This window comes from Rhinolophus ferrumequinum, chromosome 2, assembly GCF_004115265.2.
Source record: "Rhinolophus ferrumequinum isolate MPI-CBG mRhiFer1 chromosome 2, mRhiFer1_v1.p, whole genome shotgun sequence".
Lineage (NCBI taxonomy): Eukaryota > Metazoa > Chordata > Mammalia > Chiroptera > Rhinolophidae > Rhinolophus > Rhinolophus ferrumequinum.
In genome coordinates, this window is record NC_046285.1 from 72,681,674 (window position 1) to 72,709,575 (window position 27,902).

Below are 27,902 nucleotides of genomic sequence, written 5' to 3' on the forward strand. Positions count from 1 at the left end.
GTGTTTCACTTATGGTAAATGCTTGATAAATATTAGAAATTAGTTGTGTCCTGAGCCTTCCTGGAGCCATTGAATGAAAAACACATCACTTGATACATTTTAGGAGGATAAGATGGTTATGCATTTCTTGTCACTCTGTATGTGACGTTGCAGTTAAGCTCGCTGAAATCTTAGGAAGTGTGGTCTAACCATTCAAAAATAATTTTTCAATTGTTTTTAGAGAAAAGTTCCAATCTCATGAGTGTTGAACTCTACTCTGAGATTATAATGGATCTCCTTTTAGTGCCTGGGGAGAAGGAAAAATGCCAAATGAAAACAGATTTCTCTGTAAATCTATACTTTTCATTTTCCTTTAACTCAAGAATACCTTTACTCTTATTTGCTGGGGGTTGCAGGGGGAGAAGAGGGAATTATATAAAGAAGGTTTTTGTCCCCAGGAATAATGTTCCAGAAAGCTTGATTCTGTTAAATGGATAGACTTGTAATTTGAACCTGTGTGGTTACCAAAGAAGGTGCTTCCATGAGCATTTTGTTCACTAATCTTTGATATTCTATCAGTAGATCTGACATGAGTTTCCTAAACTTTTCTCTTTTCTATGACTAATAATTGCAAAGAAGTTAGTATTTGGATGTCACCCATAACTTTTAAGAGTAAGACTTCCTGAATAGAAAGTAGGCTTTATCAGAGACCCAATTTCATAGATTGATTCTGTGTTAACCAAAGCATTTTCCTTGCATTTGAAACTATTTGAGACACAGCTTAGTTTATTGGCAAGAGAACTGGATTTGATGTCAGAAGACCTGGCATTCTCTGCCTCTTAATTAGATTTGTAACATTAGGGAAGACTACTTTAATAATATTTTAAGCTTTGGTTTCCTCATCTGGCAGATGAGGAAATAATGAGATCTAGTTCATAGAGTGGTGCAAATGGTAAAATGGAATCTAAAAAATGATTGGTTCTTTAAAAGTTTTTATTTTACTCATGGAACTTTTAAAATTTTTCTAAAATTTCTTCTGCTAAAGCAAACTAATTTTATATGATTTTATTTTTTATCTTCTCCATGGTTCCAGAAAGATAATTGTGCTTTAAAATATTCTTTCTAATGAATAATAAAATAATCTTATGTAATTCAAGATCAAGTATTTCAGTTGAATTGATTTGGACTCTTTAGTCAAAACATAAAAGTTTTTTTGAGAATAAAAAAATTGCTGAAAATTCTTGATGTTCCTTATCCACAATATTTTTTTCAATGTTATTTGTTTATCCAATTCAGTTGGTAAACACATAATTATTGAGCCCCAATTATGTGTTAGTTTCTCAATTAGACACTCAAAAGTGGTTGAAAGTGAGAATTCTTGTGTGTGGCTCTATGGCATCAATATCAAAAGAGAAAACTGTAATTTCAGCAATACTTTTGCTAATCTACAGCACGCCAAAGAAACTGAAATGTAGAAAAGCCATTTGGCTAGAATTTCCTTTATTTTTGCATCACAGAGGCAGAACCAATTGCAAAATATGAGCACAATACAATATTTTTTATCAGCTATGTAAACAAAGACATGCATACAAATAAAGGGATATGGATCTTCTTACCATATTCAGAAATAGCCAATTGTAGTCTGTTCCTTATGTCAACATATTGCGAAAGATAATTGAAATTCCAGCAAGTGCCTGTGTTATTAACAGTGGAGTTGCTGCCATTATAATCTTGTAAACATCCAGATGAATATAGCCAGATATATTGAAGAATGATTAAGTGTTGTAACCTACTGTAGTACTTAATAATGTTACCATTTTGGTCCATTATTGGAATATTGTATCTGCTTGAATTAATGTTTATAATGATACTTTTACTGCTATTGTCTGCTTGTTTTCATCCTGATTTATGCAGTTAGCAGACTGAATACAATTTATGTTGAATTTTTTTCAAGAAATGCAGTATAGCAGAAGCACAGTTCCTTCTGAATAAATTTTGAATAGAGATATTAAAGATACAAAAGACAATGGTTTTGGCTCTCTAATTGTCTATTGCAAGAGAACATATATTTTAAAAGGAAATGTGGGTTCACAAGAAGATAAATAGAAACATAAACCAGAGGCCAGTTGCTGGCAGAATTTCTTAGTTTGATGTGACTCTCTTTTTGACAGTTCTCCTAAGGTAGGTTATTTTGGAGAAAACATATGTTTCCATTTTCTCTCCCTCTGCTTCCCTTTGAGTCCCCAGGCTCCACTAGGGTCACAGAAACATTAAGGCTTTTGTCACTGTGATTAATAGCTCTTAAGATCATCTTTAATTCACTCACTAATGACTGAGGGTCTTTCTGCTCTCCAAGTAATCGGGTGATGTATGAGCCGATAGCACACCTTGTGCCAGAGGTGAAAATCATTCAGGCAATGCAAATATTGTCACGGGAACAAATGTTTTCCCTGTTAATAAAAATTAATGAATTCTACCCAGGAGCTAGTTAAGGAAGCTGTGGCAAAGGATATCCAAGTCCAAATAACTTCTTACTGCTAAGAATCACTTATATCTCTTTCTTGATATAGAAAAAGACAATAATTGCTGCATATTTCTAATTTCCATAAGAGATGAAATGACAAACTAATGTAATTATAGAGATGCATTGTGTTGTTTCTCAATTAATTTTTCAGATTCTTGAGTGTATTTAGAACTGTGGACTTCAACATCTTATTTGTTTTAACCTTGGTTAAAGTACAGTCTTCTAGCACCATACTAGCTTAATGAATACATGCCTCTCTTCATAGCCTAGTTAAAACCAAGAATTATAGTGGTCAGGGTTTATAACTATAAAATGATGTAATGAAGTTTAAATTTGAAAAACTCCTTGTAACACATCATAAAAGATTGATGAAACAGTCTGGAGATTAATAAGTGGTTTGAATAGTTTTGAGAGCAAAAACAAGAAAAACACATTTGTTAACTCTATCGTTATATTTATTGAATTCTTTAAAAATAAAAACATCTCCTCTCTTAAAAATTTGCCTCACATCATTAAAGTTTTTCCCATGATGTATCTACCTGCCTCTCAGTTTATTCAGTAAGACAATAAATGTACAATATTGTGAGCAGATATATGCCTACTCTTTATATGTAGAAACTCTTGCTGTTGAGTGAAATCTGTTGTCTTTTTGTTTCATTTTGATAGTCCATGATTCTTTCTTCTAATGACCAAAAATCCATTGTCTCAATGGAATAAATATTTCTGAAATAGCTCCCCGTCATTCCCCTATCATTTACATCTTAGAACACGAAAAGGCTAAACTTTTAAAAGACATTATTTTACCTCTCTCCGCAGTGCTTATCTACAAAGGAACATATTACAGACGGGGAAAAGAAAGCTTGACTTGTTACTATTATTTCTGGTTGGCACCCAAGGAGAGTAGCTAATTTGTTCTTCATCAATGCCAAGGACAAATTAAAAAACAAAACAAAACAAAACAAAACAAACCACTAACCGAATTATACATTTCTATTTGCTTGCTTCTAAAGTGTGCTTATTTTGTTCAGAATGTTCAAATGAAACATCAATTTTTTGACTGTATATTTTGTATATTATCTCAGAATTTCTTTGTATGACTTTCAAATGAACTGAATTTTAAAAATCTTAAAGGACACATGATGGTAATTATTTAAATACAATAGATTTAAAAAATATTAAAGGAAACAAAATTATTAGCTCAGTTTTGAAACTAAAACACAGGTATAATGGAAGAGGCTATTCCTACCTCCCTACCCTCCATTATTAAGACTAAACCCATTTTTTTTCCAAAATGAATTCAGATAATAGTTTTCCTATGTTTAGCTTGGAAGTAGGATTTTTCTCTACATTGGCACTTTTCCAGATATGGTCCTTGAATCACCAGCATTCAAATCACTTGGGAGGTCTCACCCACAGTCACAGTGAACTTCTGGGGATGGGGCCTGGGTATTTGAATTTTTAACAAGCACCCCAGACGACTCTTATACAAAGGTTAAGAACTACTGCTCTCAATGTTATTGGCAGAAATTTCATCACGACAACATTGGTTGTAATTATATAGACTATTTTTTTTCTCATTCACATAAAATGAATTTTCTGCAATTGGGTTTCACTGTTTCTATAAACTTTTATATCTTACCCTTGATTCCAAAAGAAAAATGTTGAGTTTACACAGCTTCAGTACATACCTGGTGGGTAAAGGGTTTGGGCAAGTGCAGACAACAAGGAAATCAAATATGAGCTTGTTGCCCAGAGAAGTTCTAATCACATAGTAAACAGTTAGAATTTACACGGGTCTTTATTTAATTAAGCCTGAGAACCACTATTTAGTTGCAGCTGGAGCAGAATCTTGGCACAGAATAGAACAATCTAATGTAGCCTTTAACCTTTCTCCTTTTAACTGTGCTTATAAGAATGCGTGTTTCTTTAAGAAGGTGCTACATATCTTTAAACACTGTTTGTAGTCTTTGATATAAAGGTCACCTCACTGTGCACACATTTTAAAATTCAATAGTAAAGAAAATAGATGAAATAGATGCATCACTTAACAGGACTTTTTATAATCTATAAGGTTGGGATAATTTATCCGTATGATGAACTTTCATAGTTTAAAGTTTTTCTGGTAATTTTTAATGGGGAGAGAGAGAGAGAGAGAGAGAGAGAGAGAGAGAGAGAGAGAGAGAACAGAAACTTTGACATCTGCTGTGCTGTTTCATAGATATTTTTCCACTCCTACACCTCCTTGTTGTTGGACATTCTTGAGTAACGTTTTGAGATCTGCTAAGGCTAAATAAAATAATGAAAACAAAATCAAAAATGAAAACAAAAAGTGTTATTACTGTCATTCATGCCAAAATTTTGGCAGAATTAAATTAGGATTCATACCAGATCTCAAAAGCTACTGTGACTTGCAGACAAATGTACGTTAGGGTAACACAATGTGTAAAAAAAACAAAACAAAACTGAGAAACCTCACACAAAATTCCAAATTTCTGGCTTCTCTTGAAGTATCAGACTCATTGGGCATGCTGGGACAGTGTTCTACATGGCAACAATTAGCATGGCTGCTTAGTAGCTGTCTCCCATAGATGGTCTCTCTAGTCCTTCTGTCTTTACTGTCCAGTTTTGCCTTACACTTCATTTACATTTTAGGCGTGACCATTTTAGACATTTATATAAATAGGCACCAATCCATGCTAATGAACAGAGAACTCCAAATAGGATAATCTGAATATCTCAAAACCATGTGTGTTTGGCTTTAGGATTTGTGGCAGACCATTCCACCTAATTGTATTTACCTTGGCAAATATTGGAATTAGTTTGTGTGACTTTGAGTCTAATCAGGTGAGTAAATCAGGAAATCTGTTTGGGGGTTACAAATTGAAGTCAACTTGAGCTCAAAGTTTGGAATATGGACTTTCCCCTCTGCATTTGGTGGTAGAAACCTTTATTTCTTCTGTATGGAGCTTAGAATTCTATTATTCTGGAAGGCACAGGTCTTGATAATGTTCTACAAGCAATGGTAAGCCAGTAGACGGTGCCAACTTTAGAAAATAATTATCAAGACATTTATGCAAGGCATTGCAGCCTTTTAGTAACCGCAGGAAGTTCCCAGAATCCTTGCCACAAGCCTGAGTTTCCAAGACTGACAGATCCCTGCTACTCCCTTCCTATCCCTCCCACTTGAAGAAAAGCCACAGTTCAGATTCCCCCAAGCAGCTAACGACTTTGGGTTTGTCTAACTCTGCTATAAACAGTTTGGTGTAATCCAACCCTGCTTCTTTCAGAGGGCAAATCTTATCTTTTTATTAGCAAACAGGATGGCTTAGATATGGCTTTATAGGACATTTGTTGGAGCATAATTTAATATGACTCATTTCCCCTTATATGTAGGGACAGTGACTAAAACAAACAAGGGAAAACCAAGCCCCCAGAGGTTATTGGAAACTTGCATTTGAAAATGTGTAAAATTCTATTGGAGCCAAGGGATTTCTTTAGAATGACTTGGCATTCTTTGTTTGGGTGTCTAAATAGGCCTTGTGATACCATTTTTGGCCTCACTTTGAACCTAGTGTAATAAAGAAGGAAATGAAAGCAAAGGTAAACTTAAAGTATTGTTTTACTCTAAATGCTTTCAGTAAAGGGTCTTGTTATCTAATGATTGGTACTAGATGGCTGGTATAAATCGTACAGTCTGTTCTTTGCACTCATGGCTAAAGGAGGTAAAGGCAAAGGAAATCAATTGGAACTAGCAGGTAACAAATGACCAGTCTTTGGCAAACATAGCAGGTGGGGAAAATAGACTTGTGGACAAAGATTACTAGGAAACAGTGAGTGAGGACTTTTTCTTCTTTTTCAAAATCCAGTGCAAGTATACAAAGTGACTAATTGGACAATTATGAAGGACGGGGCTCCTTTATCTGTTACCACTATGGGACTACAGCATGAGTGCTGCTATTTTTTCAAGGGTCTACTCAAATTTCATGTGACTTGAACAGAATTACTGCCTCCAAAATATGAATGAAAATGGTAAATGAAAATTAATAAACATTTATCAATATGGTACTATATCAGCCAGCCAACTATAATTCAATTCATCTAGAGTTGTGTTTGAGTTATACTGAATATGGGATGTGGGTACATTTTAATTTTTGGTGTTATGTAGGATGCAGCTTCCAAAACTAAGTAGCTAGGACAGGCAAAAGTCTTAAAATGGCCTGATGAAGAATTGTGTTTTATAGCTATATAACATTTTTTGCCAGAAGCCATCTAGAATATTGGAAATGAGGATTTATTGAAAAACATATTACTTTTGGTCAGTTCTACCAATGGGATGGACTTATTGTACAAAGTAGAGTCTTGCTGGGGCTGGCATCAACAGACTTCGCCACTTCTGACTTCTCCAAACTCATGTCATTCTTACTTATTTTTCAAAGTTTATTTTTTTTTCTTTTACAGTTAAGTGCCCTTTTGAAGAGTCTAAAGTACAAGTTAAGCCATATCTCTGAACTTTGAACTGCAAGAGAGACAGAGGGACTCTTTGCAACATACAGACACCTAATTATACATTTGTATCATTCTTCTTGCCTTGTTTTCAAGGAATTTTCATGTGCATTATCTTACTTGATCTTCACAACAATCCATTGATACAGAGAAGTGTTGGTATCATTGACCCCATTGGACCAATAATGATGGGGGAACTGAGAGATGTTGTGCAGGTTGCACAACTATTGAGTATAGAAGGGCCTGTGAACCCAGAGGTTTTAATGTTAAAACCACATTCATCCAGCTGCTAGATATGTATAAGTTAGGATATTTCTAGAGCTGAATTATCAAGATGTTTTCTACCCATAAATTTTATATATCATCTGATAGAAAACTTGTTTATTCATTCATGCAAAAAATATTTGTTGAATATGTGCCATGTGCTGATACGGTACTAGGCTCTGAACTTGTGATGGAGAATAAGATAAATGCATTCCTTCCCCTTAGGAACTTAGTTTGAGGTTGCATTCACTCCTTATACTAAATCTAAATTAATGTGGTTTATTGCTTTCACTGCAAAATTATGTTAATTATAAAAACCGAATCTTCTCCACATCCCCATTGAGGTCTTAAGACAGACAGGCAGACAGACACCCACACACAGTGGTTTGATAACAGCCTTGCTTGACTTTTCCAAGCAGTTTCGGTATCTTGCAGCTGGAATATCAGGAAAAGCTTATACACAGCATATCCCACCAAGTGTTTTGAGTTCTCATTCTGACCGTTATTAACCACCAGTCATTTACAGGAGAGGGATTTCTGAATCATAGAATTTTGCACTTACAAGGGACATTAGAGTTGGCCCATCTTTAATTTACAGATTATGATACCTTTTGGATAGCCTTAGTTGAAGTTAATTACAATCTGCCTATTATTTCCATGTCTCTTTGTTTATACCACGTACTTCAACTTTTGGCTTTGTTTGATAGTTATCCAAGTGTCTGTCTCTTCCCTGGACTCTGAGCTTCTTGAGGGCAGGATCTGTCTTCATTTTCCTTGCATCTTCTCTTTACCTTCATCCCCTCCCAGTACCTGGCCCATAGCCTTCCAGATGATGGACCAGTGAAAACTCAGACCCGTGGTTTTTGCCTTTGGTTTTAGTGCCCATTCACCACAAAATCTCACATGCTGTCTTAAGTTTGTTGGTCTGGAAAAATAGATAAAAGCCTTCAGAGTTTTTTTGTAAAAAATAATTTGAGGTAAAAAATATTTTGCAAATACAAAACAAGTGCAATGCAGCTACTACTACCTTATCAGCATATTCTTCTCTAACTAATTCCAAGATTTGCTAGGGCTGCCATAATAAAATACCACAGACTTGGTGGCTTAAACAACAGAAATTGATTTTCTCACAGTTCTGGATGCCAGAAGTCCAAGATCAAGGTGCTGACAGATTTGGTTTCTTCTGAGGTCTCTCTTCTTGCTTGCAGATAGCTAGTCGCCTGCTTGCTGTATCCTCATGTGTTCTTTTCACAGTGCAGGCTACTGTCTGTGTTCTAATTTCCTCTTCTTGAAAGGATATATTGGATTAGGGCTCACTTCAGTGAACTAATCTTTAACTTAATTACTTCTTTAAAGATCCTATTCTTCATATAGTCATTTTCTGAGGTACTGGAGGTTTGAAGTTCAACATATGAAATTTGGGGGGACACAATTCAACCCATAACAATTTGATTCACCTCGTCATGGATTTCTTTCTGTCTTTAGTTGCCACATTAAGTACCTTTCAAACATACATGTTTTGCCCTGAAAAGGAGTTAAGGGTAGAAAAGATAGTGATACTCTCCAAACTCCTCTCTGTGATATGATGCTTTTTATTTTAATAAATATTCTCTTCTTGGCTGTTCCATCTTCTGTTCAAGATGTTGTTGCAAATAACTTCTTAGTGAGTTTTACTCACATCAGAATTAAGACGTCTGTTAGCTTAACTCTGTCAAGTTCACCACAATTCTTTGTTCATTACAAGGTTGCCATCCTTTTAATGTCTAAATTGCCAAGATTCAGCTCTATCACTGTTTATAGTCAACAAAGATAATGAATTTCTTTTAAATAGCTGTGAAGTTTTCCTTTTCTTTTAGACTGAGAATAAAGGTGTGAAAATTCTTTTTTGCTACTTTCCTGTAGTATATATGATGCCACTTTTTTCTTTGACATTTTTAGCTACCTGGACCCATCTAATGAAGTGAAAAGCTTTTATCATAACAAAATACAAAACCGTTATCATACTGCATTAAGAACTAAAAAGAACATCATTTGATAAATGAAACAGAGACTAGCATAGGTCTGTGACTTTAAATGATAGAACACATTTAAACATCACGATTTTGATTTAAAAAGAAAAGCAGAAAAGTTTAAACGTATATATATATATGCATATATATGTATATATATACACATATATATGCGTATATATATATATATATGTGCATTTCTGTAACATCTGAAGAAAAGCAAATAATGAGAAAATATTAAGAAGTTAGAAGAGATTAAAAAAAGTGTTCACATAAAGACACATGTGCTCCAGTGTTCATTGCAGCTTTATTTATGGTGGCCAAGACATGGAAACAACCAAAATGTCCTTCGATAGATGAATGGATAAAGAAGTTGTGGTATATGTACACAATGGAATACTATTCGGCGGTAAGAAAAGATGAAATAGGACCATTTGTGACAACATGGATGGATCTTGAGATTATAATGCTAAGTGAAATAAGTCAGACAGAAAAAGCAGAGAACCATATGATTTCACTGATATGTGGTATATAAACCAAAAACAACAAAAGAACAAGACAAACAAATGAGAAACAAAAACTCATAGACACAGACAATAGTTTAGTGGTTACCAGAAGGTAAGGGGGGTGGGGGGTGGGAGATGAGGGTAAGGGGGATCAAATATGTGGTGATGGAAGGAGAACTGACTCTGGGTGGTGAACACACAATGGGATTTATAGATGATGTAATACAGAATTGTACACCTGAAATCTATGTAACTTTACTAACAATTGTCATCCCAATAAACTTTAATTAAAAAAAAAAAGTATTCACACCGTGAGAAGCTCTCTGTTGTGTATGCAAGCTTACTTATTATGGAAGAAATGTGGGCTGGTGGAAAGAATATAGGCACTGAGTATACATCTCTCTGGTTCCCAATGTCCTCATCAATAAATTGAGGGTTGATTAATTTTTTACCAAATAGGGTTTTCATGAAGATGTAATTTATATATAGTGTCTGGCACACCATAGATATTCATTAAATACCAGTCTCTTCCTCCACATTCTCCACTTGCCTTATGTTACTAACTAGAAGGCTACATGACATCAACATTTTATGGTTTCATATTTGGAAGACGGATTTTCAGGACTCTATTGCACAATTTTCTCTGTTCCATGTACAGCTCAATTAATCTCATATTAGCTGTAATTACTCTTCTAGCCCTTTTACTTCGGTAATTACTAAACTTGTGACTGCTATAAACTGGATCTCATATGTTTCATGCTATTAGTGCAGAAAACTATTCATTTACTTCAAATCAGATGGATTTCAAAAGGTGAAAAACACTTTTCAGCATGAGTTAACTGAGAAGGGTGGAGAGTGAACATTAATTTACCACCATGTCTGGAAACTTTAGGCATCTGCTGGGAGCACAGTGATGTCATTTACCAGTGTCCCAGTGACGGGCCTGAGCATCCAAAGTTCCTTCTTGCTGTCTTGGTGTCCACTGTCTTGAAGTTGTGCTGACAGTTTGAGCTTGGGCTGTGACTCAAGACGTTAAATAACTTTCACATAAAACTGCATCTCCAAGGAGCATGCATTTACCTGGCAGAATCATCAGAAAAATGCTGATGACTTCTTTCTATAAGTCCATTAAAATCTTTTAGCTAAAGTTTTCACATGGGCTTTTGGAAAAATCTGTGTTACAATGGATGGAACAGACTCAGTCAAAATTATAATTCTGTGTTAGAGCTATTTGGGGTGGGTTTAGTAGGTAATGGCTGCCATTTTATTGCCTAATTTTTTCAAATGGAAAAGTATTTCTGTGCTATTTATTACAGACTATTGTTTTTTAATTTATTGGGGAGTCATTGGTTAATAACATCATACAAGTTTCAAGTGTGCAATTCTATAATATATCATCTGAATATTGTATTATGAGCTCATCACCCAGAGTCTGATCTCCTTCTGTCACCATATATTTTACCACATTTAACTTCAAACTCGCCCCACCCTCCTTTTCCTCTCAGGTAACCACCATATTGTTGTCTGTGTCTATGAGTTTGTTTGTTTTGTTTGTTCGTTCGTTGCTTTCGTTGCTTTCTTTTTTATATCTGACATATGAATGAAATCATGGTTCTTGTCCTTTTGCATGTAGACTATTGTTAAAATACAAAAGAATAGTAAAGAAAAACGTTATGCATAAGCTTATTCTCAGAGATAGCCACTTTCAACATTTTGGGTATTTATCTGTTCATCTATTTTCCTCTGCATAGATCTTATGTCACCGAAAGCACATCATTCCATGCCATCTGTTTTGAAAGCCTGCATTATTTTTTCATTCAATCTGTTATGGACATTTTCTTGTATTGTGTAATACTATTCTTCGTCAACATATGGCTGCATTGAATTCCATTGTGTTTATTTTCCCAAAGCTTCTATTGTTGGCCATTTGATTGCTAAGATTTTTCATTATTATAAAGAATGCTGTAACACTCACACACAGTGCAGTGTAGTGATTAAGAATGGGAGCTTTCAAATATGCTCCGTCGATTACTGATTGACCAAGGTACTTTTTCAAAAACTCCATTTCCTCAGCTTTCAGGTGGCTGTAGTGATAGGACAAACCTCATAGGGTTGTGCTGAGACACTGGATATAAAGTCATAAGATAATGCCTTCTTCATAATCAACGCTCAACAAATATTCTGCATAGTGGTTTCTTTATTAGATACATTTTCATGCACAATCTTGTTTCTCAAAATAGAATTTCTAGATCAAAATCTTAATCATTTAAAACAATTGATTCTCGTTCACAACTATGGGCCATACTTGGACAGAATTTGAGAGCATAACCGTTTGTTAAATACAGGTCATGTGCATGGGCAACTTGAATTTGTGATTCATAGTTCTGATAGTTCTATTTCCTTCTAGAAAAAGCATGACCATGTACATTTCTTCTCTCTTAATTAATGGCTTATTCTGATGCCATTGAAGTTGTCTGTGTAGGACATAAAAAATCAAAAGTGCTGCAAGGTCCTCTGAGGCAGGAGAGTTAGATTTTTTTTCTGTAAGCTTATAAATTTTCATTGATTCCAACTGGTTATCTGGGGTGTATGCAAGTAGGAAGTTACTGCAAATGAACACTAAATTTTAATTTTCCGCCTTTCCCTCTGTTTAGCTTGGGACCTCAGGGTCTGGCTTTTCTTATTGTAGCTCAGCTGAATATATGGCATTGGGTGTTTCTGTAGTATATAACAGAGCCTTTCCTTCAACTGAATCTGAAACTCTTCCAAAATTAGAAGGAGGAAAAAAAAACTAACCCTGAAAGAAATCACTTGTTTGACTGCAATAATCTACAGAAACTGGTTAAAACATTAAACAAAAAATAAATGAATCAGATAGTTAGAACTAGTATGTCAGGAAAATAGAACATAAAATGCCTTTGGAATCTGTAGAATATTTTCTGGTACAAGGGGGTTTCTGAGTCATGGTTCATTTACAATGTCTGTTTCCTCACTCAGGGAAGGGTTTCTAATAGATTCAAGGAGACGCTAAGCTTTGCAAATGTCTTGCTCAAATAAAGGCAGCTCTGTGAGGGATAGATTTGTTCTGTTTATGGAGAAAACTTGCCAGTCATGTTTCACATTGTGTACCCTTCAGAACAACCGTCTTCTTTCACATCATGGTGAAGATGGAGGTTTGTACAATTGCGTCTTCGAGGTCTCTGATCAGAGAGGTCATGAGCCGTGACTTTTTTTTTATACTAACTGGAGATTGACCGCCAACTTGTTCTGGAAGTTGTGGTATGAGTACACTTAGAGAAATGTACCACTAGTCAGATCAGAAAGACTTTGAAAACCATCCTGAAGTTTTACTGCCATAAAATCATATGGAAGGTTTAGCTGTGCCACTGAAAGGATGCTATTTTCAGCTTTTAAACCGGAGCATCATGGTCTTCGCATGGTAGGAATTTGACGAAACCTCAGCAGTCTTGAAGATGCTTGTCTTAGTTTTCAAGGTCAGACTAAGAAATGGAGTTCTTGAGCCAGTCCTACAGGAGGTGGTCTCCCAGAACAGTGAGTTTTTCTTTATTTCAATTGGAATAACTACAGGACTGTGGGGAAGATGATGAAATGTCATGGACTTAATGGAAGCTTTAAGCATTTGACTATAAATTCTGGCAGAGGGAGAAAGGTACATTTTTTGGCTTGTTTGTGTCTTAGACTAAATCTCTGGGACCATTGGAAACCAAGTAAATATCTTTTGACTACTTTGGGGCACATCTGTGATATATATATATATATACACACACAATAGGTATACGTATATACGTATATACGTACATGTATATATATACAACTATATATATATATATATATATATATATCTCACAGCTTGGCATTGATTCAGGGTTAAATATTATCTCCTGGTAATCAATGATAATTTAATTATTGAACATAATGAGGATTCTATGTCAGAAAAGAAGTAATCAAAACTTAGGAGGCAAATTGAATAGGACTTAGGAAAACCGAGTCTTTGTTTTGGCTTGGATGATACTAGTTAGCTGGGACAAGTCATGAGCCTCCTCTGGACCTCAGCTTCCTCACCTGAAACATAATGGAGTTATACTTGGTGACTACCTCATGTTCCATCTACTGCTAAAGCATCTTATTAGGAATCATGCTAAAAAATTCTCACTAATGTCAAAGAACTTTACAAAGAATTCCCATCAAAAATGAATCTGTATGATTAGTTTCAATGATTTTTTCTATAGTATCCTCATTGTATTTGTCAGCTCGGGCTGCGATAACAAAATACCACAGACTAAAGGGCTTAAAAAATAGACATTTATCACAACTCTAGAGGCTTAGAAGTCCAAAATTTGGGTGCCAGCACAGTAAGGTCCTGGTGAAGGTTCTCTTTCTGGTTTGCAGACAGCTGTCTTCTTGCTGTATTCTCATGTGGGGAAGAGAGAGAGAGAACTCTCATGTCTCTTCTTCTTCTTATAAGAGCATTAATTCCATCATGAGGGCATCACTCTCATAACCTCATTTAAACCTAATTACCTCCCACAGGCTTCATCTCCAAATATCATCACATTAGGGGTTAGGGATTCAATATATGAATTTTGGGGGAACATTCAGTCCGTAACGTTCATTTTCTAAAATAGGATGAGCTTTCCTTCTCACTACTGCTAAATGTCAGCAAGGCATCCAAGTTTCCTTACACATAATCAGAAAATTAGAAATTGAGGAAAATATGGTTATGAGCTCTAAGGAAACATAACATTTTTAAATAGAAAGGAACGTTAGGCAAACCTGTCTTCCCTGAAACCTAAAGCGGTTAATTGGTTTATGGAAGGTGATTTTTTTCTGTTTTCCTTTTCCTGTTGGCACCTCCAGGTATGAGGTTTTTATAACAACTTCTGTCTTTTATGAATCAATGAGAGTGTAATGATTCATAGTGTCCATATTCATAGCGAGCCTTGCTACTCAAAATGTGGTCCACAGACCAGCAACATTAAAATCCCCTAGGAGATTGTTAGAAATGGAGAATCTCAAAAAAAAAAAAAAAAAAAAAGAAATGGAGAATCTCAAGATCCACACAGATCTATTGAATTGGAACTTGAATTTTTACATGATCTCAGATGATTTCTATGCACATAACAGTTTGAGAACTGTTAGAATGTATAGATCTTAGACTGATGGTCCCAATTATTTCCTTTATTTACCAGAGCACTGTTTTGAAAATTATAATAGTTATAATTTAGTGTGTACTTTCTCTGCTCCATGCCAAGCCTCTTATATTTAAGTTCTATAACAAAACTGGTGGTATTTTATTTTACATATAAAAATACAGCAACCCCAACCTCAAGATATGGTCAAGATGGCAGAGTATGCTGTGCTTACCTCCTCTCAGGACCATATCAAAATTACAACTAAACTACAAAACAATTATCATTGAGAATTGCCTGAAGTCTAGCTGAACAGAAGTCCTATAACTGAGGACATACAGAAGAAGCCACCTTGACTGGTAAAAGGGGTAGAGATGCAGAATGGGCTGGTCCCACACTTGCGTGTGACCATTAAAAATTGGGAGGGATATCTCGGCTGTGGAGGTCCCCCCTGGAGGAGCAAGGGGGCCCAACCTCATACCAGGCTCCCCAGCCCGGGGTTTCAATGCTAGGGAGAGAAGTTCCCATAACTTCTGGCTGTGAAAACCAACAGAAAATGTGATTGAGTGAGATGAGTTCCAGGGGGTCCTTTTAAAGGGACCACATACAAACTTGCCTTGCTGATGGACTTGCTTGCTATGAGCTTCAGCACTGGGGCAGCAGTTTGAAAGGTGCCAGGGAAATATGGGGAAGAATGGAATCATCTGCTTCAGGGTGAGTGCCGCAGGGACAGCTTTCTCCTGGATGGAGGAGCTGGCAGAAGCCATTATTTTTTTGTTGAGCCCTCCGCACTCCCTACATGCAGACACAGGCAGCTGCCATGTCTGAGTATCCATCAACCTGGCTGACACTGTTTGTTCACCCTGATTTCCCGAGACTTCCACCCCACCCAACTTTTGGGCTCACCCAAGCCACTTCCACTGGCTTTTCCATATAAATGTCCTGTCTTGGTTTATGCTATGGACTTTCCTAAAATCTCTCAAAGGTTCACAAAGCCCAAACAAGCAGCATCTGGCTTTTGTGTGTCTTGTAACTCTGGCTGCACAGCCCTAAGCTTGGCACTAGCAGCAGCCAGTGTCAGTTTGTGGCTTGGCCTCTCAAAACACCTCCAAGCCTAACATAGGTGAAGGCCACCTATGGATTGCTTTGTGGTTCATGCCAGGTGGCACCAGGCAGGGCACAGGCTGTAGCTAAACTTGGCCTGTGGTAAGGCCCCTCTCAGGAGGCTCCAAGGAGGGCATGTCTGGTGGCCAGCTTCAGACCCAGCTGGAGCATCAGCTGGCCACTTTTAGGGACAACACACCCAAAGGGCAAGCTGGGCAGGCACCAGAGCCCTGCTAAAGTAAATCCTCCTCCAGAGGATCAGCTCCTGCACAACAGCTCCTTCACTGTAGTCATGGCCAGTCCTCACAACAACCCCTCCCATTAATGTGCAAACAGCAACCAAGGGTCAACTACAATGGAAGGGCACACACAACCCACACAAGGGACACAGACCTGGAATACCCAGTTCAGGTGACCAGGAAGATGGCGCCACTGAGCCCCACAGGACACCTTCTACATAATGCCACTCTACTAAGACTGGGAGACATAGCAGCCCTACCTAATACACAGAAACAAACACAGGGAGGAAGCCAAAGTGGGGAGACAAAGAAACAGGTCCCAAATAAAAGTTACCAAAAAAGAACTAAACAAAATGGAGACAAGCAATCTATCAGACACAGAGCTCCAAATACTGGTTATAAGGATGATCAGTGATCTCAGAGAGAATTTCAAGAGATAGGAAACATAAAAATGGAGATAGAAAACATAAAAAGGACCAATCAGAAATGATGAATACATTCGAAGTAATCAATAGTAGATTAGATGAAGCAGAGGATTAAATCAATGATGTAGAACATAAGGTAGCATAAAACACTCAAACAGTACAGCAACGAGAAAAAATAATCCAAAAAATAAGAATAGTCTAGGACAATATCAAGCATACCAACATTTGCATCATAGGGGTACCAGAAGGCTAAGAGAGAGAGCAAGGAATTGAAAACCTATTTGAAGAAATAATAATGGTGAACTTCCCTAACCTGGCAAAGGAAATGAATATACAAGCCCAGGAAGTGCAGAGAGTCCCAAACAAGATGAACCCAAACAGACCCACAACAAGACACTTTATAATTAAAATGCCAAAGGTTAAAGACAAAGAGAGAATATAAGAAGCAGCAAGAGAAAAGCAGTTAGTTACCTCCAAGGGACCTCCCATAAGACTGTCAGCTGATTTCTCAACTGAAACTTTTCAGGCCATAAGGGATTGGCACAAAATATTCAAAGTGATGAAAAGCAAAGACCTACAATCCAGATTACTCTACTTGTAACGCTATCATTTGGAATCGAAGGACAGATAAAGAGCTTCCCAGACAAGAAAACGCTAAAAGAGTTCATCACTACCAAACCAGAATTAGAAGGAATCTTAAAGGGACTTCTTTAAGACAAAATAAATAAATAAATAAATAAATAAATAAATAAATAAATAAATAAAATGAATAATAAAATGGCAATAATACATATCTATCAACAATTACTTTCAATGTAAATGAATTAAATGCTCCAACCAAAAATAGGGTGGGGCTGAATGGATAAGAAAACAAGACCCTTACATATGCTGCTTACAAGGGACTCACTTCTTTTGCACAGGGACTCACTGTGAAAAAGAAGTGCTTAGACTGAAAGTAAAGGGATGGAGAAAAATGTTTCACGAAAAAAAAAAAAAATCTGGAGTAGCAGTACTTATACCAGAAAAAACATACTTTGAAATAAAGGCAATATAACAAGAGATAAAGAAGGACCCAGTAATCCCATTTCAGGGTATTTATCTGGAGAAACCCGAAGTGCTACTTTGAGGGAACATGTGCATCCTTATGTTCACTGCAGCATTGTTTACAATGGCCAAGATGTGGAAACAGCCTGGGTGTCCATTGATGGATGAATGGATAAAGAGGAGGTAGTGCATATATATATAATGGAATATTGCTCAGCCATCGAAGGGAACGGGTTCTTGCCATCTGGGGTAGCATGGATGGACCTGGAGGATATCGCACTGAGTGGAGTATGTCAGACAGAGAAGATGCAATGTAATTTCACTTATATGTGGAATCTAAGAACAAAATAAACAAAGCAGAAATAAACTGATAGATACAGAAAACTTCAGAACAAACAGAATAATTATAAAATTACTTGTTTGCCAGATGGGAGGGGGCTTGGTGGTGGGTGAAAAAAGGTGAAGGGATTAAGAAGTACAAATTGGTTGTTACAAAGTAGTCATGGGGATGTGTGGTATAGCATAAGGAATATAGTCAATAATATTATAATAACTATGTATGGTGTCAGATGGGTACTAGATTTATTGGGGTGATAGACGGAAGGGGAGTTGGGGGGACAGGGTGAAAGAGGTGAAGGAATTAAGAACTACAAATTGGTATTTACAAAATAGTCATGGGGATGTAAAGTAAAGCACAGGGAATATGAAACTATTTATATGTAATGCCAGGTGGGTACTAGACTAGTCAGGGGATCATTTCTGAAATTATATAAATGTCTAACCACTATGCTGTACACTTGAAATTAATATAAAATATTGAATGTCAACTGTAATTGAAAAATTTAAAAAGGTGGGGGTGGGGGAAGATGAATGGGAATAAAAGTTTCAAATTTCCAGGTATAAAAACAAAAATAAGTCATGGGGATGTAATGTACAGCATGGGAAATATAGTCAATAATATTGTGGTAGTGTGGTACGGTGTCGGGCGATTGCTGGACTTATGGTGATCACTGCTTTAGGAATATAAACATTGAATCACTATGGTGTGTACCTGAAACTAATATAATATCATTATGTTAGCTATATTTTAATTAAAGTCTTTAAAAAATATGTAACAACCCGGAGAGGTTAAGTAACTTGTTCAAGGTTGCATACTTGTGAATGACAGAGGTTGAATTTAAGGTGAGGATTTTCTCACTGTTAAGTTGATATATTTTCACTAGGTCATATGGTTTAAGTTTTATTTTATACACATTGATGTATTTAGAGGGCCTGAGTAGGTGAATCTTTGCTAAAAGGTCAAATTCAATTTTTAGGGCTGATGATTTTTTTGGGGGATTTTAGTGTCTTAGGCCTTAAAGGTGAGAATAATTGTCTTTTTTGACTTCCTTAAATTAGATAAATTTAGGAGACAAATGAATGTGATGTAGAATGTTAGGCAAAATCTTTTGGGTTAGATCAAAGAAAAGAAATAAACAAATCTGAAGTCATACCTGTAAAAAGAATCTTTTCTCTGTGGTTTCCTTTACTTAGGGAATAATATTGTGTTTTTGGTATAAACTCGGTTGCATTATTTATATTTTTTTCATATTTGATACTCAACTTGGGCTTTGATTATATTAGGCACCATTCAGGAATATAAATGATCATGGTGTCCATTTTCTGTTTTCAGAATGTATTTTTTTCTCTTCATTAATACATTAACTCATGTTAAATTCTAATGTCACACACTGCATCTTAGGCAACAAATGAAGGGATTTGAGTCTCAGCTATAACTCTGACTTTGAGACGTATTATTGGGAATATTTATTTGTACAAACACTCCTTCCATTGGTAACTAAGAAAACAACTACTTTTTTAAAAATAGGAACCAATATAAAGAGAAGAAATAAAACTCATAATTTTTATTTGTTTGCACAATATAAAATATAATATGAGGCCCACATTATTGTCCTCTTAGTATTGTCAAGATTCTTTATATAAAGTTAATTGTCAGTTCTTTAATGCATACTTATTCTTCTTAAGAAGCTCAGACTCTTCCTTGGATTATTGTAGCTAATTGGTGTTAGACACAAGAGAAGTTTAATCATATTCACCTATTCCTTGCTCAGGTTCCCCTCTGGAGAATTAACTTAGGAATACCTGAGAATTTCTGAGTCTCAGCAGTGACATCTTCCACCCTTAACACCAAATAAATGATTGATGAAGAATTGTAAACACAAAGAAGAAAGAAGTGAATTTTTTTTTTAAGACATGCTGTGATTGTTTAGTTTGCCAACAAGAAGAAAGGATTCTCACTTGTTGGCATAGGCCATAAAAACAGGGCAGTGCAAGTAGATGGCAGGAAGAAAGGAAGGGATCAAAGGAAAGCAAGAAGCAAGATAGATTTTAAGAAGCAGAGAAGTAATCATGGTACTATGTAAAAAGTACTAGAGAGATGGCAAGAATTAGACCTGTTGACCATGGATCACTGACAAACTGGCAGAAGAGGCTGGCAAGGGACCTAGGGAAAGAAAGCAGAAACGCCATCTAAAACAGCAGAGCAATCTAAAATTTCTCATTTGTTGCCTCATTAGAGGCAAACAACTCCACATTTCTTAATGGTGTCCTGAAGCAGGGATAATCTAGCATGGTACAATAATTGTGCTCACAAAAATGAGGAGAGAAGAAGATAATGCATTTTAAGAAGATCATTCATAGTAATTGATCAACATTTAGAAGCCATCAGAACTTAATAGTTTAGCCCTGAAGAATCTAGAAAGCTAACCGTGTTTCTTGGTTGTGACAGATAATAGACCTTTTCTTGTTAGACCATGTATTGCCTGTCAGTGAGTTCTCTGAACCTCATTCCAACAGGACTGGAGTTTGTCATGACTGCAGTGACTTCATAGGAGATGTAGTTACAAGAAAAATACTGTATGCTGCCATCATTGCCAAATTTGCCTACTATATTATCCTGTGGAATGTTAAGATCCTTTATAGGAGATGAAAACACCATGCATAAAACTGTGTTCAATGGAACATTTAAGAAATATTCTTTATTTTAGTTATCTTCAAGGTTCCTCTATACATACCCATTTTACTTCAAAATGCATGTTCTTTTCCAGTTAAAGCATCTTCATGGACCTTTTTAGTGACTATCTTACATTAAAATGTCATGTTCTTAGGAATTACGTGCTAGGTTTGCAAAGCTGCAAATTCTTCATTGTTGAGAGACATTTGGAACTGAAAATGAAATCATGTGGCAAGGCTGTTCTTTGAAAATGATTCATAGTTGAACTGAAGGAGTGGGGCTCTCTTCTCGCGTTTCACTACCTGTAATTGCTTCCTTGGAGGACACTGCCTTACCCTCGTCCCAGCATCCCATGAGGAAATGTGTTTGCTGGTCACTTAATTGCTCCGATAGGAAGAAGCCACTGCCCCAGTTTCTTCTGTTTCTTTGTTTTCAACATTTTCTCTATAATTTGATTTCAGACCCATGGATTCTTAGAATTAAAAGGAGAACATCCAGACCACTTATCATGAGCAGTTAAAGATGTGACCATTGTGGGACTGGTCCTGCAGAACCCAGGTCCTCTGCTGCCCAGACCAGAGCTCTTTCTATGATATCAGTGTCACTAAGACGGGAACAACTGCTGAAATTGCCTAGGAGTAGCTGATTGGTGGAGAGAACCATGAGCTTGGGAGATAGAAGGTCTGGATTTGATGCCTGATTTGGCGCTATTGTTTTAGCCTTCAGTTGTTAAGAGGAAGATTAAATCTGATGATTTCATGGGTCATTTCTGGTTCTTGGTTTTGTTTCCTTAAGCATGTGTTGTGACTAAAAAAGTTGGGGCCAATTCCCATGTGCCTTAACGAGGAGAGGCATGATTACAAGGATGTTTCTGTTCCTGAATTTAACAGGTATGGTGCGAGGTGGCCTCTCTCTGGTTTAATGAACTCTTTTTGGATACTATGCTGACATTTTGAATTATTCGCATTCACTTGGTGGTGCTTTAAGTTTAAACCCAGAATCCTCACACCTGTCCTCAGGTAGTGGTAACTTAAAACACCCTGTAAATACGCACCATCCATTCACTTGTGTTCCCCCCACCCAACATAATTGTTATTCTTTACTGAGAAATAGCCTATGCATGGTTAGCTTCTGTCTTCTGTTTACAAGTGGCAGGGTTAAAAAAACAAATAACAGGGCCGGGCCGGTGGCTCAGGCGGTTAGAGCTCCATGCTCCTAACTCCGAAGGCTGCCGGTTCGATTCCCACATGGGCCAGTGGCTCTCAACCACAAAGTTGCCAGTTCGATTCCTCGACTCTGGCAAAGGATGGTGGGCTGTGCCCCCTGCAACTAAGATTGAACACGGCACCTTGAACTGAGCTGCCGCTGAGCTCCTGGATGGCTCAGTTGGTTGGAGTGCATCCTCTCAACCACAAGGTTGCCGGTTCAACTCCTGCAAGATATGGTGGGCTGTGCCCCCTGCAACTAGCAACGGCAACTGGACCTGGAGCTGAGCTGCACCTGACACAACTAAAACTGAAAGGACAACAACTTGAAGCTGAACGGCACCCTCCACAACTAAGATTGAAAGGACAACAACTTGACTTGGAAAACAGGCCTGGAAGTACACACTGTTCCCCAAATAAAGTCCTGTTCCCCTTCCCCAATTAAAAAAAAAAAAAATCTTTAAAAAAAAAAAACCAAAACAAAAAAAACCAAATAACAGAATTGGGAAGTGTTCACACACAAATTAACTGTTTTCAACAGTCATCTGAACACCTGTTGAAGAAAGCGTGTTTTATTTTTCTTGCTGATGAATTAGGATCTCTCAGATTATTTTGTCATTGTATCTTTTCACCTGCTATAGAGAGTACAGGTGTTACTGGTCTGCAGCAGCATCTCAACCCTGCTTGGCAAACACAGGTTCCTGTTAGCCTCCCAGCCCCATGGGGTCTCTGGCCTGCTTCCTACAACCCATCACCTTTGGCATATTCCCTGCTGACCTCAGGACCATCTTTTCCCAGAGTTGTCAATAATTTTTTCTGCGGCTGCTATTGTTTCTATTACTTCATTGTAGCTCTATAATTTTAAAGGTAACCTGGTTTTATTTCTTTTCTAAAATACTCTGAATAAAGCAGAGAGGTTTTAAAGTCACTGGTGTTTTCTTGACCACAAATAAAACACAAAAAATAAGTGCTCAACGGTAGATAGTATGTTTGGAGCTGAAATTCAGTGGTCACTGAACAGAACAGTTGAAACTTTTTAAAGAGAACAATCTCTGACCCAAACTGCGAGGTTGTTCCAATCCTTTGAAAAAGCCAGGGGTTGGTTTGCAATCAAATGCAGAGTAGTGACATTCCCATCTATTCCAGTGACATCACATTGTGGAGAGGATAATGTTCCTAATGTTCTTCACACTTGACTCAAACTTTTTCTCTTTGCCTTTCTCGCAAAGTCAAACATTATTATAATTAATATTTAAAAAGGGATTTTTACTGGGAATCGATGAGACATTTTGGCATTTGCCTTCATTTTCTTTGGAAGATGTTTATTTTCCTCGTCAGCTGCAGGGGAAGAAACCTGCTGTGAAAACCGATAGACCCCAGCTGTCAGGAGCATTTGTCTGGTATTATTTTGTTGGCATACCCATGGTATTGCCAAAGGAGTGTCACAGAAGCTAAGTGACAAACACAGGGAACATCATCTTCTTTTTCGTGGAAAACAGCATGGGTTTTCGAGTCAAATCACTGTAACAAAAATAATCCAAAGAAATTTTGTAGCATAAATATTTATGTAAGGTATGGATGGCACATCTGGCCTTGCAACTTTTGGGTACTTCAGTACTTTAACTTTAGCAGAAGGCATTGTTCTTGTATTAGAAATGCCATCTGCAGTGACAATACGTAATTTGGAACAGCGGAGTCCTGTGACAGGGTAGGTGTCAGGAAATCAGGCATACGCTTCCTCCACAGCTTCTTCATATAGTCAGGAGGGATATTCACAGTGCCACGTTGTCCTTGGGTTTTGACCGTCGTACTGAATCTGTGATAAAGCGATGTTCTTTACAAAAGAGGTTTTCTCTAGCGTGAAATATCTAACAGGGAGAAATGCAAGACAGTCATTTTATAAGCATTCCCACTTGTGGTTAGTTTGGGATCTGGGTTCTTTGGAGAACAGTATCTTTCTTTTTGATTTTATGACCATCTTTTTCTTAATGCTTAGAAAGAAAAGAGCTTTGCCGAACATTTTTTTTTTTCTGGCATTAGTATCTTCTGGTAAATGAAAATGGAAATGACCCAGTTTCTCTTATTAAAGTCGTCAGATATTCATATGTAGTTCAGTAGTTTCCTCCTGAAAAAATAAAGCACCTTTGTCTACTTTTTTGTAAAGGATAGAAATTAAAATTTACCAAGTTACTATCAATTGAAAGTAGAGCTTCTATGGTGACATACACATGTACAGACACATCTGTGTATACTTGAATATTCATGTAGAAATAGACAAGATTGCTAATAGAGGAGAACGGGTAGGAGCTATACTTACAATTCATTTCTCTCATTGATTTGATTTCAACAAAAGACTAATTAAGCATTTCATGTTTTTGTTGATGGCAGGTAAGTCCTTTAATTTTTGCTAATAAATGGACAACTCAAAAGAATATAAGATAAAATATGGCAATGTTTTGCATTGTCAATTATTTTGTCCTGAAATGACTATTCTATGAGTTCATGGGAAGCATTTAAAGAACTCTAAGATAATTCAAATATAATCTAAGGAAAAAGGAGGCTGTGTTTTGAGAGGGTGCAACAAATGGGACTGGTTCCATCTAGTTTGTGATGAGATATTTATTCACTCCCAGGCACAATTCCACAACTTACTTAACTTCTTAACTGTGGAAGAGAAGTGTCAAGGGATGTTTCTTATTTGTCCAGCACTTCTCTTCTCTGACAACAAGTATTATTCATGCTCTATGTTACAGAAACCACGGGGTCTCAGTGTCTAGGGGGAAAAGTTGAAACATTGTCATGGGCCTCTCTTATCGCCCTTCCTTATAAGTAGGCATCAGTGTACAAAAGACACAATAAATGAGAACAGATCTCGTAAGCTGCCAAAGGCCATGTCAATGAGATTCCAAAACAAAAGTTGGCCTTTATTCTATCACACTGTCACATCCAAGAAGGGATAGCTGATGGACGACAAACGTTTGATATTTTAAAAACTACCAGACAAAAGCTCACTCTTTTCTCCACAAAGGTTTCCAAAAGTATTAGAAAAACAAATTAATGCAAATATAATTCAAGTTAAAGTACTATTTTAGCGTAGTTGTTTTGTCACAACTCTTTCTCTGATGTCCATTCTTTGGGTAATTTTTGTGCTAAGCCATTTTGGATTTTGTCTGACATGTTGATGGCAGAGAGTGGTGTGTCCTATGTGCATGGAAAATAAACGTGAAAAATGACTTGTTGTCTGAAAGCTCTTCAGTTTCTGAATTCTAAAGCAAATTAGGCCTCAGGTTTTATTTTTGTAGCTGCAGTATCAGTGAATGATAAAAACTAGAATGTCTGGATTTGTCTTATCCACGCATATCAGAAAAGAGAATTTTCTTTTCACAAGAACAAGGTTAAGCAGTTGTTTAGAAAACCTCACAATATTTCTGCTTCTCTGACTTAAAGTTACTTTCCTCCATGTGGTTTTAAAATTATAATCATCAGCTTAACTGCGATGGGATGGATGCTCTTCTATCTCATGAATCCAAAGAGAAATTGTTAGCTAATTCAAATGGTATTTGCTATGGTCAGTGAAGAAAATTGCCTTTTAAAGAGCTGTTATAGTACTGAGAATGCAGTTATGAGGGTTAAAAATGGGTAATTAAAAAGCTGTTATTGCAATGCATCTCTTTGGAAAGTAAACATACTTAAAATGAGATAAGTAAAAAATAAAATATTGCATCACACACAGCTATTCAATTTAACGCAGGTGGAAGGTGTTACAAAATATACCCACCTGTGGTTTGAGACTAGAGGATGATTTTTTAAAACAGCTACTACCAACAACCATGCCAACCACACCATGAAAGTACTGCAGACCTGCTAACAGGTTTTATGCAGAGAACACTAGTGCCTTTTTTTTTTTTTAAATGGGAAACACAAATAAAATAAAACAACAACAAAAAAGATCATTTCTGAATTCCTGCAGGGATATAGATTTGGAAATTGAAACACTTTCATTTTGGTTTTATCAAGTTAGTCCACGAGATAAGGTAAATCAGCAACAGATAATTTGCAATGATTGATCTAAAGCTGACAGGAACTGTGAGTCATTCCTGTAAGTTTGGACCTACAGGTTGGCGAGATGCTATTTGTCCAACTTTACAAATGAGTTGATTGTGACCCAGAGAGATTGGATGATTCTCCCACTGTCCCATAGCTAATATATGGTAGATAGGAAATTCAAACCGAGGTTATTACCCGCTCCTCCCCGTCCATGCACGTCTGAAACCATGCTATTCTTTTTAGGTCTGTGAGTGTATTTAATATATGTGGGTATCACCACATATTTTAAGGGCTCACAGGGTCAAAGTACCATGTTACGAGGAGACTGGAAGTGCCCACCTTAAGCCTACCCACTTTTGGTATCACACCAGGCATTTTACCTATTCTGTTTCTTTTCATCATTATGAAACCCCTTTGTAAAGTGTTTTTCTTCTGTTTTTACAGATGAATACAAACCTGAGGCCCAACCTGGTTAAACTACTTGCTTGAGGTCAGGGGTTAGCATACAGCCAACCAGGATCAAAAGCTAGCTCTGTTTATGTCCGTAGCTCCTGCTCCTTTTATTATTTCTGAAATCTTCGTGGGAAGGGAGAATAAAGAATAGGGCTGTGGCTGATAATTTCAAAGTTTCTATTATCTAACTAGAGAAAGACCCTTAAAATACATGTAAGAAACATGGAAACATCAAGACCCTCAATTTTGGGATCCTGGGTCACTTCTTAGTGAGAACTCTTAAGCCTTGCTCTGTTGTTTTACTTGTTAGGGGTTTTCCTTTATTGCATATTAATTCTCGTGCCTGCGGTATGAGAAATTTAAGGAGCAGGAAAGGGCTGTCTGGCTCAGTGGGACTGAGTTGCTATTTAGTCTGGCTGTTTCCTACCTTGCATGTCGATTGATTACCCTGCCTATCATGTGTTGACATATTTTGCTTGCTGTACTGATTATACATTGGGAGTGCTAATTCTTTTATTAGGTTAGAGTTCAAAGGTGCTCATCTGTCAGCAAAAAGTCTCTCATTTCGTGGCATGCTCGGTCTCTTCTTATATCTGTCATTTTTATACTGTTTCAGAGATTTTCCTCTAATTTCTGGTCCCAGTTCAACAGCAAAGATCTTGAAGGATTTTCCTTTGTAGTGGGCTATTTTGTATGGGTTTTGGAGACAGATTCTGCTCTTTGAAGATATGCAGACTATTGGCATTTCACAGACTCTGACTGAAGCAATGGAAATCACACCATATCCCGCTCTTTGATTTTAACAACTCTGTTAGTGCAGGTCTCCAACTCTTGGATTTTCTCCAAACATGGTCAATTTCTGAGACCGATAAATGGGTAGATCCCAAGTTGGGTTTTGCTTGTCAATGTCATAGCATTCTGGCTAACCATCAAGAAGTGGACTCCCATAAAGAAGAGTTCTAGGTATGGTGATTCGATTAAATAGAACAGTATGAAAGCTCACCTATGTCCACATGTCTTTTTCATCACTTCTGTAGAAATTATAACATAGGTACGTAAATGATTATATATATATATGTGTGTATATATATATATATATATATATATATATTTAATGCTTGTTTTTTTATCCTAATTTTTAACTAGAATTATAAGTAGAAATGTCCTCCAAAGTAATTATTTTGGGTTACATATGATGAAGTAGTTTTGCAATTAACTTGAGGTATTTGAGATATAAATAGCCTGCCCTTCCTGACAAGCTTGTTACCGTGTCAAGAATACATTTTATTGTAGCTTATATTTCAATTTCTGTTTTTCTTACATGTTGCATTTAGAAGCTGATCAAAATAATAAAGCAAATTTTATAGTAATAACGTATTACAAAAATGATCTTTGTGAATTGGTGAGATAATCAATCATGACTAGTTTTGCTCTAAC

The 27,902-nt window shown here is 36.7% G+C and overlaps 1 protein-coding gene across 9 annotated transcripts in view; it reads left to right on the top strand.

Moving 5' to 3' along the window:
• Positions 1-27,902, top strand: part of MECOM (MDS1 and EVI1 complex locus) — a 539,102-nt gene that overhangs the window by 211,972 nt on the left and 299,228 nt on the right. For 3 of the 9 annotated variants that reach the window (XM_033133007.1, XM_033133025.1, XM_033133016.1), the window contains exon 1: positions 13,257-13,337. The exons of 2 other annotated variants lie outside the window; for them this stretch is intronic. In XM_033133007.1, coding sequence (XP_032988898.1) covers positions 13,259-13,337 — 79 coding nt within the window. In that variant the 5' untranslated portion in view covers positions 13,257-13,258. Of the gene's footprint in view, positions 1-13,252; positions 13,338-27,902 lie in introns of those variants that run through there. 4 more of the 9 variants (XM_033133072.1, XM_033133034.1, XM_033133147.1 and 1 more) reach the window with 4 other exon arrangements.